Source organism: Pristiophorus japonicus, chromosome 20 (genome assembly GCF_044704955.1).
Source record: "Pristiophorus japonicus isolate sPriJap1 chromosome 20, sPriJap1.hap1, whole genome shotgun sequence".
Classification (NCBI taxonomy): Eukaryota; Metazoa; Chordata; class Chondrichthyes; family Pristiophoridae; genus Pristiophorus; species Pristiophorus japonicus.
Genome location: NC_091996.1, coordinates 66,867,808 through 66,880,670, shown reverse-complemented (window position 1 = coordinate 66,880,670; position 12,863 = coordinate 66,867,808). Strand labels below are relative to the sequence as shown.

Sequence of the window (12,863 nt, the reverse complement as noted above, 5' to 3'; positions counted from 1 at the left end):
AAGGGCCGAATGGCCTGCTCTTGCACCTATTTTCTATGTTTCTATATTAACAGGTGAGTCACTTGGGACATCTTGCAAGTCCTGCAGAATAACTGGATGCAGAGCAGCACCGGCAAGCTGGGAGAGGTCAGTCCATCTGCACAATCACTTGGCTGGAGTTCACAATGTAACATGACTAACACAGACAGCAATAAGATACCCTTTCCATTAATTGCAGGAACACCACGGTCACATGGTGAATTTAATTTTGTCTACTAAACTAGGTGTTACACAATCATTAATGATCTACCATTGTATTTAAATGAAAAATATAAAAAGACAATAATGGTGTCAGATAGTGACCAATGGGAGATTAAGGAGTGCCTGTCTCCTAATAAGAGAGGCTCATCGAAACAAAAGAGGCAAAAAGAAAACTTAAAATTGAAATAAAACAGAAAACACGGTGGGTCCAACAGCATCTGAAAGAGAAGGTTAACTATAGACGAGAGATAAAATGAGAAGGAAAGAACAAATAACCTTGAATTTATCTGCACCTTCAGGAAATTGCACAGCATAGAATCATAGAATAGTACAACACAGAAGGAGGCCATTCGGCCCATCGCGTCTGCACCGGCTCTTTTAAATAGCAACCCACTCCCCACTCTTTCCCCATATCCCTGCAATTTTTACCCCTTCAAGTAATTGATTGAATTCCTTTTTGAAGGCTACCATTGAATCGGTACCACCACTCCATCAGGCAGTGCATTCCAAATCCTAACCATTCGTTGCGTAAAAATATTTTTCCTCGTGTCGGCCTCCAGTTATTTTGCCAATCACCTTACATCTGTGCCCTTGGTTAGTGACCCTTCAGCCAATGGAAACAGTTTCTCTCTACTCGAGCGAAACTCTTCATGTTTTTAAACATCTCTATCAAATCTCTTGGCCTTCTCTGCTCTAAGGAGAACAACCCCAGCTTCTCTAATCTCTCCACATAACTGATGTCCCTCGTCCTTGGAACCATTCTAGCAAATCTCTTTTCTACCTTCTCCAAAGTCTTCACATACTTTCTAAAGTATGATGTCCAGAATTAATCACCGCCATATCCATCCTCCGACCTCCCCCCTCCAGCCCTCGATCACCCTCCGACCTCCCCCTCCGGCTCCCAATTACCCTCCGACCTCCCCCCTCCAGCCCTCGATCACCCTCCGACCCTCTGACCTCCCCCTCCGGCCCCCGATTACCCTCCGACCCTCCGACCTCCCATACCGGCCCCCAATTACCCTCCGACCCTCCGACCTTCCCCATCCGGCCCCCGATTACCCTCCGACCCTCCGACCTCCCCCCTCCAGCCCTCAATCACCCTCCGACCTCACCCTCTGGCCCCCGATTAGCCTCCGACCTTCCACCTCCGGTCCCCGATTACCCTCCGACCCTCCGACCTTCCCCCTCCAGCCCGCGATCACCCTCCGACCCTCCGACCTCCCCCTCCGGCCCCTGATCACTCTCCGACCCTCTGACCTTCCCCCTCCATCCCCCAATCACCCTCTGACCCTCCAACCTCCCCCCTCCAGACCTCGATTACCCTCCGATCTTTCTGTTATGTATGGAGAAAGAGCCAGACTGAACACTGTGAGCTCAAAGTAAAGTGTGACCGTAGTCTTTTATTGCAGGTCTCCAGAGTGCCTCTCCAACCTCTGAGGCCTCCTTAAATACCTGTGCTCTCAAGGGATTATGGGATCCCTTGGGACTCCAGGGGATGAGCCCTCTGGTGGCTGTGCAGAGTAAATACAAGTTTACATATATAACACTTTCGACCTCCCCCCACCCCCCCGGCCCTCGATCACTCTCCGATCCTCTGACCTCCCCTTCCGACCCCAGATCACCCTCCGACCTTCTGACATCCCCCTTCCGGCCCCCGATCACCCTCTGACCCTCCAACCTCCCCCCTCCGGCCCTCAATCACCCTCCGATCCTCTGATCTCCACCCTCCGGCCCCAGATCACCCTCCGACCTTCCTACCTCCCCCTCATTAACAGACAAATAAACACAATTAAAGCAGAAGATTTATCGGATCTAAAGGGGCAGAATTCCTATACTGGCCAGAGCCAGGAAGTGACTATCTTTAGATTAAGAAACACAGCAGCATGAATGGATTGACCCAAAGGCTGGACTGTACTATTTTACCTTTTAAACAGTGGCCCGGTTTTCCAGATGTTGGTGTTCCCCACGCAGCCTTTGGGAGGGTCAGTGATGTTTTCCTTCTCAAACAGCTCATGGATGGATTGTGCGACGATACCCACAGCATCATTAATGTGAGCCGTCTCATTCTTACCATCGATGAGTTGTAAACCAATGACACCTGCAAGGAAACCAAACCACTAGAGGTGAGATCAGAGGGTCAGAGTGAGAGTGTGGCGTATATCAGAAAGTCACAGTGAGGGGTGTGGGGTATATCAGGGTCTGTTAGAGTGAGGGGTGTGGGGTGTATCAGAAAGTCACAGTGAGGGGTGTGAGCTATATCAGGGTCTGTTAGAGTGAGGGTGTGGGGTATATCAGAATTTTAGAGTGAGGGGCACGGGGTATACCAGACAGTGTTACAGTGAGGGGTGTGGGGTATATCAGAGTGTGTTCCAGTGAGGGTTGTGGGGTATGTCAGAGAGTCACAGTGAGGGATGTGGGGTTTATCAGAGTGTCACAGTAAGGCTGTGGGGTATATCAGAGTGTGTTACAGGGAGGGCTGTGGGATATATCAGAGAGGGTCACAGTGAGGGGTGAGAAGTATATCAGAGGGTCACAGTGAAAGGTGTGGGGTATATCAGAGAGTCACAGTGAGGGGTGTGAAGTATATCAGTGTGTGTAACAGTGCAGGGTATATCACAGAGTTAATAAGGGTTCAAGTTTCGGTCCATGCGTAGAACGGCGCAGCCCCAACATGGATGCCCATTTTTCGCGCCTAAAAATGGGACAAAAATGTACCTTGCAATTCTCGGGCTCCCTGCAGGTCCCTCGGAGCTCGGTGCAGCGCACAGACATCAGCGGGGGGCGGAGCCACAGAGTCGCGCCGATTCTGCAAGTGCGGGGGGGGTCTAAGTTAAATGAGAGAACGTCGTGCCGGCAGCCCTGCACTTGCGCGTTGAAGCACGCGCGCACGCGCAGTAGACCATAAACATTGGCACTCGGCCATTTTTAAAGGAACTTGAAGAAAAGTGCTGATTTGTCTCGTGGACCTCTGGAAAGGCTTGGGATTGAATTTTGGTGATTTTTTGTGTCTGAAGGAGTGCTTTTAGCAGCATTGTTGAAGAAATCACCTGCTGAAATCAGTGAGTGCTGCTTTTTGCTGCTAAATTTCCAGAACAGATGCTGCATAGGTGCATGCAAAATAAGGACTGTGTGTGTTGAAAAATAAGAGTATCAATTCAATACAGCAATGGAACAACGTCCACCAAGAACAAAGAATTTCTTGTATGAGGAAGTGGAGATATTAGTAAACGTCATTGAGCAGAGATGGCAGGAGCTAGATACCAGCAACAGAGGTCGCATAAAAGTGCCACCTAAAGAAATGAAGAAACGCTGGAACCAAGTTGCAGAAGATTACTGCGCAGTGGTGCAGACCATGAGATCCGGAAGCCAGTGTAAAAAGAAATGGCACAACCTTGGTAAAGTAGTTAGTGTAAGTAATATTTTCATTTTTTAATGTAATCGTAATTGAATTGTGACTATCTGTATGTCCCACCCTGCAGAAAGACGCACTCTGTACAAAGTTATATTTTACTCTTTGCAGAAGAAATTGGCCCACAACAAAAGGGAAGCAACTCGAACAGGAGGAGGCACACCCAATCTGCATCCACTGACACCCTTGGAACAAAGGGTAGCTGCTATGATGAGTCGTACATGGAGAAAAGCAATCGGTACAGCACAAGCTGGGCCCGCAGGCGAGGAAGAGGGTAAGTCCTGAAAATGCATCGTGGCCCTTCAAATCAACCTGCTGCCTGGCCTGCTATGTGTGAGAGTACTCATGCCACCCATTCTGCCCCCTCCCTTGCTGTTAAACATTTGACTGTTCTGATATATTTTGCAGAACATGATGATGATGATGATGCCAGCCCTGAAGATCCTGAAGATCCATAACAAGAACCAGTACAACCAGATGTGGACGATCCAGACTGGATGCTGGCGGCGATGACTGAAATGTCTACAGGGGAGACCTTCCAAATTAATGTTTATGAGCCCACATTAAGGGGCATCAGAGTTTCAACCCCTTGCATAGGTTCTGGTTCCACCTTCCTTGGTTTTGATTCCAATGTTGCGGGTCCCAGTGATGTTGCTGGTGTAATGCAGCAGTTTACAGTCAGTGCCCCACTGTCCGAGCCTGCACCTCCCACTCGCATAGGTTCTGGTTCCACCTTCCATGGTTTCGATTCCAACGTTGCGGATCCCAGTGGTGCTGGAGATATCATGGAGCAGTTTACACCCATTCACCCACCATCCCAGCCCATGGCTCGCACTCGAGTGCTGCCGTCTGGAACACCGAGCATCCCATTGACCCAGCCGCGCCTCTCTCTCCAGTACTGCCGTCTGGAACACCGAGTGCCCCACCGTCTCAGCCCGCGCCTCTCTCTCCAGTACTGCCGTCTGGAACACCGAGCGCCCCACCGTCCCAGCCCGTGTCTCTCTCTCTAGTACTGCCATCTGGAACACCGAGCACCCCACCGTCCCAGCCCGCGCCTCTCTCTCCAGCACTGCCGTCTGGAACACCGAGCGCCCCACCGTCCCAGCCCGTGTCTCTCTCTCTAGTACTGCCGTCTGGAACACCGAGCGCCCCACCGTCCCAGCCCGTGTCTTTCTTTCTAGTACTGCTGTCTGGAACACAGAGCGTCCCACCGTCCCAGCCCATGTCTCTCTCTCTTGTACTGCCGTCTGGAACACCGAGCGACCCACCGTCCCAGCCCATGTCTCTCTCACTAGTACTGCCGTCTGGAACACTGAGCGCCCCACCGTCCCAGCCCGTGTCTCTCTCTCTAGTACTGCTGTCTGGAACACAGAGCGTCCCACCGTCCCAGCCCATGTCTCTCTCTCTAGTACTGCCGTCTGGAACACCGAGCGCCCCACCGTCCCAGCCCGTGTCTCTCTCTCTAGTACTGCTGTCTGGAACACAGAGCGTCCCACCGTCCCAGCCCATGTCTCTCTCTCTAGTACTGCCGTCTGGAACACCGAGCGCCCCACCGTCCCAGCCCGTGCCTCTCTCGCTAGTACTGCTGTCTGGAACACAGAGCATCCCACCGTCCCAGCCCATGTCTCTCTCTCTAGTACTGCCGTCTGGAACACCGAGCGCCCCACCGTCCCAGCCCGTGTCTCTCTCTCTAGTACTGCTGTCTGGAACACAGAGCATCCCACCGTCCCAGCCCATGTCTCTCTCTCTAGTACTGCTGTCTGGAACACTGAGCGCCCCACCGTCCCAGCCCGTGTCTCTCTCTCTAGTACTGCTGTCTGGAACACTGAGCGTCCCACCGTCCCAGCCCGCGCCTCTCTCTCCAGTACTGCTGTCTGGAACACCGAGCGCCCCACCGTCCCAGCCCGCACTTCTCACTCCAGCACTGCCGTCTGAAACACCGAGCGCCCCACCGTCCCAGCCCATGTCTCTCTCTCTAGTACTGCCGTCTGGAACACCGAGCGCCCCACCGTCCCAGCCCGTGTCTCTCTCTCTAGTACTGCTGTCTGGAACACAGAGCATCCCACCGTCCCAGCCCATGTCTCTCTCTCTAGTACTGCTGTCTGGAACACTGAGCGCCCCACCGTCCCAGCCCGTGTCTCTCTCGCTAGTACTGCTGTCTGGAACACAGAGCATCCCACCGTCCCAGCCCATGTCTCTCTCTCTAGTACTGCCGTCTGGAACACCGAGCGCCCCACCGTCCCAGCCCGTGTCTCTCTCTCTAGTACTGCTGTCTGGAACACAGAGCATCCCACCGTCCCAGCCCATGTCTCTCTCTCTAGTACTGCCGTCTGGAACATCGAGCGTCCCACCGTCCCAGCCCATGTCTCTCTCTCTAGTACTGCCGTCTGGAACACCGAGCGCCCCACCGTCCCAGCCCGAGCCTCTCTCTCTAGTACTGCTGTCTGGAACACAGAGCGTCCCACCGTCCCAGCCCATGTCTCTCTCTCTAGTACTGCCGTCTGGAACACCGAGCGCCCCACCGTCCCAGCCCGTGTCTCTCTCTCTAGTACTGCCATCTGGAACACAGAGCGTCCCACCGTCCCAGCCCATGTCTCTCTCTCTAGTACTGCCATCTGGAACACAGAGCATCCCACCGTCCCAGCCCATGTCTCTCTCTCTAGTACTGCCGTTTGGAACACAGAGCGTCCCACCGTCCCAGCCCGCGCCTCTCTCTCCAGCACTGCCGTTTGGAACACCGAGCGCCCCACCGTCCCAGCCCATGTCTCTCTCTCTAGTACTGCCGTCTGGAACATCGAGCGCCCCACCGTCCCAGCCCGTGTCTCTCTCTCTAGTACTGCCATCTGGAACACAGAGCGTCCCACCGTCCCAGCCCATGTCTCTCTCTCTCGTACTGCTGTCTGGAACACAGAGCGTCCCACCGTCCCAGCCCATGTCTCTCTCTCTAGTACTGCCGTCTGGAACACAGAGCGTCCCACCGTCCCTGCCCGCGCCTCCCAGTGCGAGGCAGACCCAGGCAGAGGAGAAGGAGATTGGAAACACGCCCTCCTGAGATGCAGCGTGCAACAGATGCGGCTCAGGTTGTGGCATTGGGTGTGGAGACCAATGAGCTTACCCGATCACTCATCGGTAGCATCAGTGCAGTGGGTGAAGAGGTGACGGTCCTGACGGGAGAAATAGCATTAATGACATGGGAACTTAGGGAGGGAATGTCCGAGGGAGTGCAAATGATGGCACAGGCCGTCAGGGAGGGCATGCAAGTGATGGCACAGGCCCTCATGGAGGTAGCTGCTGCAATAAGGGTACATAGCCCGGCCAATCAAATGACACCCCCTTGAAGAAGTGAACATTCACTGAGATGTGGATGAGAGATGGTTGCAACCTTTCTTTGCTGCTTTTGTTCTTGTTCTTGATGTAGCTGTAATAGCGTTTTTCAATTTGAAATTGTTTAGTAAGTTTTGTAACTTTACAACTTATAAGTGATCTTAGGGTTTTTAAGTGATGTTTTAGTGTAAATGCTCTCTCATTTTGTATCTTATTTAATTTTGCATCTAAAAAGTGATCCTGAAGTTTAAGTGATCTTAAGAGTGTAAGATTTTTCAATTTGAAATTGTTTTGTAAGTTTTGTAACTTTACAACTTATAAGTGATCTTAGGGTTTTGAAGTAATCTTCTAGTGTAAATGCTCTCACTTTTTGTAACTTATTTAATTTTGCACCTAAAAAGTGATCTTGAAGTTTAAGTGATCTTAAGAGTGTAAGATTTTTCACATTGAAATTGTTTTGTAACTTTTGTAACTTTACAAGTTTATAAGTGATCTTAAAGTTTTTAAGTGATCTTCAAGGGTCATATTAAAAAGTAAAGTTTGATATAAGAAATATTTTATTACAGTGACGTTAACTTTTCAATAAAATATTTTTTCATTAAAACTGAATCATGTTCCATTAACACAACACAACATAGGAACAACTCCAAAGAATAAACATGTCCATGCGCAACAGTTGTCGCAGAGCCCTCAGGCATCAGTAATTGAAGTGTTCACAGATGAGCTGCTAGTGCGGGGCTCGAGCAATCGTTAAATGAGCACGATGGACCGCCCTCCTCCGACCTCGTGCTCCGGCATCAGGCACTTGCATGCTTTCCTGATCGTTGTCATCATCCTCATCCTGCTCTTCCAAATTACTATCATCAGGCACTGGCCCCTCATGTGGGTCTTATGGTTCCACTACCAGCTCCTGCTGCCTCATGATGGCTAAGTTATGGAGCATGCAGCACACAACAGTGAAGTGATCGACAATCTGAGGAGAGTATTGCAAGTGGCCTCCGGAATGGTCCAGGCATCGGAAACGCTGTTTCAATATGCCACTGGTCCTCTGAATGATGCTGCGCATCGCAATGTGTGCCATGTTGTATTGACGGTCAGCTTCCGTCTGTGTCACGTGTAGGGGCACCATGAGCCAGGTGGTCAGGCCGTACCCTTTGTCTCCCAGTAGCCAGCTCTGCCCTTCTGGCTGCTGCTCAAACATGTCAGATATAACGCTGTCGCGTAGGATGAGCACATCATGAGTGCTACCAGGGTATCTCGCATCGACTGACATGATGTGCTGCTTGTCGTCACACACGAGCTGCACATTGATGGAGTGGAAACCTTTTCTATTCCTGTACTGCTCGGAATTCTCCACAGGTGCTCGCAAGGCGATGTGGGTACAATCAATGCAGCCCTGTACCTTTGGGAAGCCAGCAATCCTGAAGAAGCCCACAGCCCTCTCATGGATCGTTTGTGCGGTCATTGGGAAATTGATGCGGTCATTGGGAAATTGATGAAGTCATTCCTCCATGCATACAGTGCAGCCGTGACCTGGTAAATGCAGGCATGTATTGCACGTTGAGAGATGGCATACACATCTCTAGCTGTAGCCTGAAACGATCCCGAGACATAGAAGGCATGTGTAGCTGTTACCTTTGCTACAACAGCCAAGGCAGTTGCCGTTCTGCTTCTGGGCTGCAAATCTGCTCTCAGCATATCACAGATCTCAACAACAACTTCTCTGTGGAAACGCAGCCTTTTGACACAATCAGCCTCGCTCATGTCCAGTTACGAGCACCTGGCTCGATATTGCCAACGTGGATAAGGTCTCCTGCCCATCAGCCTATGGGCTATGACGTTCCTGGTGCGGTGAGCTCTAATCAATTCTCTCTTATGCAGTGAATTGCTGGTGAACCATTACATAATCCGTGGTGTTGACAATGCAGCACCCATACTGCAATTACAAATTTAAGTTTCAAACTGGCTAGCTAGCTGCCTCTCCCTCCCGGTGCTTTGCACGCCTACCCTGTCCCCTGGCCGAATGGCCTCAGTCTCCCTTGCAGCTCAAAGGCTGCTTCCTGTTTCTTCGGCTGCCGTCGAGCCACTGATGCCGCCCCTATCTCGTGGTCGAATGGCCTCAGTTTCCCTCGCAGCTCGAAGGCTGCTGCTGCTTCACACAGGTAGGAATATTCAATATTTTGTATTTGCTTTGTTTATAATTTTTTATTCAGGATGGCTCTTTATTTGTATAAGTAAGACTGTTGAATGCTTGTAGAATTTAATTACTTCCCTTCTCGCCCCCACCCCCCTCGTTTCCTATGCCTGATTTGTAACCTACGCCTGATTTCTAAGTGTCGGCAAGGTTTATCTGAGCGTACAAAAATCTACACTTACTCCATTCTAAGTTAGTTTGGAGTAAGTTTTTACTGCCTAAACTTTCAAAACAGGCGTAAGTGGCCGGACACGCCCCGTTTTGAAAAAAAAATCTGTTCCAAAATGAAACTGTTCTAACTGACTAGAACTGGAGCAAACTAAATGCCGAGAATTGCAGTTTCTAAGATACTCCAATCTAAACCAGTTGCTCCAAAAAAATAGGAGCAACTCAGGCCGAAACTTGACCTCAATGAGGGGTATGAGGTATATCAGAGTGTGTAACAGTGCGGGGTGCGAGTTATATCAGAATGTGTAACAGTGCGGGGTGCGAGTTATATCAGAGAGTTACAGTAAGGGGTGCAAGGTATATCAGTGTGTGTAACATTACGGGTGCGAAGTATATCAGAGTGTATAACATTACAGGGTGCGAGGTATATCAGAGTGTATAACAGTTCGGGGTGCGAGCTATATCAGAGAATTACAGTGAAGTGTGTGTGAGACCCAACGATGGCAGTGTGTGGGTGTGATGTTATACATTGTTTTCTATATTTATTTGGAAGGGAGGGTGAAGATACATAAAGAGCATGGAGACCAGAACTGCCCTCCAACCCGGTTTGAAATGCTATTCAGGACTTTATTGCAGCCATACCTTCTGGGACGTGCTGCATGGCCCTCCCAGATATTTCTCTCTCTCCAACAAGCCAAACATAGCCTGGTCCAGTCATGTTGAGGAATGTCGCAGTCTTGTACATTGTCACAGCATCATCTTCACTGAGAAGGAAGAAGAGGAACAAGTTAAAGTTTGATGAGGCATTTATCAGCCTCCAACCGCGATGTCCCCACTTCCCCTGGGTGCCTGATGTATACATCTGGTTTCTGCACAGTAGACCCATGGCCAGAAATAAATTCTCCATCACTGCTCGGTTTGTAAATACTCTTAAAACGAGTGGTTACTCATATTGAGGTAAGACACCGCGAGTTTCGATATTTATTCTATCAGGGAGGATAGAGGCTGATAATTGACCTCCGACTCGAACTGACAAATTCAACAAACAGAAGATCACCGGGAACATTGCAGGTCATGTTTCAGTTGCAATTTTCTCTCCTCTCTTCTGACTCACCCAAGATTCTAGCTCCCTCCCGATGCCTCATTGTTCCTCATTTGTGAGCTGACAGAGTCCCTCCCGACTTGCTGGTACCAAAACACAGAGCGGGAGGTGTTATGTATGTAAACATTGTAACTGTGTAAGACTTGCCACCAGAGGGCACAACGGTTGGAGGCCCAAGGATCATCTGCACACCTCATGCAAGGTTGTCTGCCATGCTGCTTAGGCACTCTGGAGTTGTATTAAAGAGACTAAGGTCACATCAGTTTTAGCTCATAATACTCAGTCTTATGGTGTTCTTCCATACTTCATTGAACTCATTGAATGGTGGTGCAGGCTCGAAGGACTCCTGCAGCTAATTTCTGTTTCTATATTTCACAATTGGCAACGAGTAACAGATTACGAACTTGCACGCGGTCATAGCTGCCGTTGTGTTTTTAGAGAGATTTGTAGAGGGTGATGATTGGGAAGCCTTCGTTGAACGTCTCAATCAGTATTTCGTGGCCAACGAGCTGGATAGGGGACGATACAGTGATCAAGCGCAGGGCGATTCTCCTCACCGTGTGTGGGTCCACAATATACGGCCTTATCAAGAATCTGCTAGCACTGGAGAAACCAGCGGAGAAGATATATACAGAGTTGTGTACGCTGGTTCGGAACCACCTCAAGCCGAAGGAGAGCGTCTTAATGGGCAGGTATCGCTTCTACACGCTCCGAGGGCCAGGACATGGCCGACCTGAGACGCCTTGCGGGAACTTGCGAATTTGCTGGATTTTTGGGGGAAATGCTGCGGGACATTTTTGTGCTTGGCATCGGCCACGAGGTCATTCTTCGCAAGCAGCTGTCTGGCGAATCCCTAGACCTGAGCAAGGCTATCGCAATAGCCCAGGCATTCATATTCACGAGCGATAATACCAGACAGATATCGTCCCAGCATCGAAGCTCACCGACAAGTACTGTGCATAAAATAATGTTGCTGGCAGGCAGAACTGCATATGGCAGGGCCTACACAGCTGCAGCTGCAAGACCTAGGTTGACTCAGAGTCCACCATCGGGTGTGAATGCAAATCCATTAGCACCATGTTGGTGCTGCGAAGGTAATCATCGAGGCCATCAATGTCGATTCAAACACTACGTGTGCAAAAGCTGCAAAACAATGGGGCACCTCCAGCGAATGTGCAAGAGTGCTGCGACTCACCACGTGGCAGAGTCGGCAGATGGTCGATCTAGTGCGGATCACGCAGAACAAGAAAAGCAACTCAACCCGAGGAAGAAGTGTATGGGGTACACGCCTTCACCACTAAGAGCCCTCCTATCATGCTGAAAGTCAAATTGAATGGTATTCCAGTATCAATGGAGTTGGACACGGGGGCGAGTCAGTCAATTATGAGCCAAAAGGCTTTTGAGAAACTGTGAGGCAACAAGGCACAAAGGCCAAAACTGAGCCCGATTCAGACAAAGCTGCGCACCTACACCAAAGAGCACATACCAGTCATTGGCAGTGCGGCAGTTAAGGTATCATACGATGGAGCTGTGCATGATTTAGCACTGTGGATTGTACCAGGCGATGGCCCAACGCTATTCGGCAGAAGCTGGCTGGGAAAGATTCGATGGAACTGGGACAACATCAAAGCACTATCTTCAGTGGATGATGCCTCGTGCGCCCAAGTGCTGAGCAAGTTTCCGTCGCTATTTGAACCAGGCATCGGCAACTTCACAGGCACCAAGGTGCAGATCCATCTCGTCCCCGATGCAAGGCCCGTCCATTACAAGACTGAGCAGTTCCATATATGATGAGAGAGAAAGTCGAGATCGAACTGGACAGTCTTCAATGAGAGGGAATCATATTGCCAGTCGAGTTCATTGAGTAGGCCAGTCCGATTGTTCTGGTGTTGAAAAGCGATGGCACAGTCAGAATCTGCGGAGACTACAAGGTAACAATTAACCGAGTCTCGTTATAATACCAGTACCCGCTATCCAAGGCGGATGACCTGTTCGCAACGTTAGCGGGGGGGGAAGTCGTTCACCACGTTGAACCCAACATCCGTCTACATGACAGGAGCTGGCTGAATCTTTGAAAAGATTGACGTGCATCAACATGCACAAAGGACTGTTATATACCACAGGTGTCCTTTTGGGATTCGCTCGGCTGCTGCCATCTTCCAGAGGAACATGGAGAGTCTGCTGAAATCAGTTCCGCGCACCACTGTGTTTCAAGACAACATCCTGATCACCGGTTGTGACACCACCGAACACCTGCACAACCTGGAAGAGGTTCTACGTCAACTAGACAGAGTTGGACCCAGGCTGAAATGCTCCAAGTGTGTTTTCCTGGTGCCAGAGGTCGAATTTTTGGGGAGAAAGATTGCGGAAGACGGCATCAGACCCACGGACTCAAAGACAGAGGCCATCAAGAATGTACCCAGACC

The 12,863-nt window shown here is 50.3% G+C and overlaps 1 protein-coding gene across 1 annotated transcript in view; it reads right to left on the bottom strand.

Moving 5' to 3' along the window:
• Nucleotides 1–12,863, bottom strand: part of LOC139232955 (glutamate receptor ionotropic, NMDA 1) — a 395,631-nt gene that overhangs the window by 134,092 nt on the left and 248,676 nt on the right. The window contains exons 6-7 of the mRNA XM_070863452.1: nucleotides 9,978–10,099; nucleotides 2,164–2,338 (exon numbers count right to left, since the gene is read on the bottom strand). Coding sequence (XP_070719553.1) covers nucleotides 2,164–2,338; nucleotides 9,978–10,099 — 297 coding nt within the window. The remainder of the gene's footprint in view (nucleotides 1–2,163; nucleotides 2,339–9,977; nucleotides 10,100–12,863) is intronic.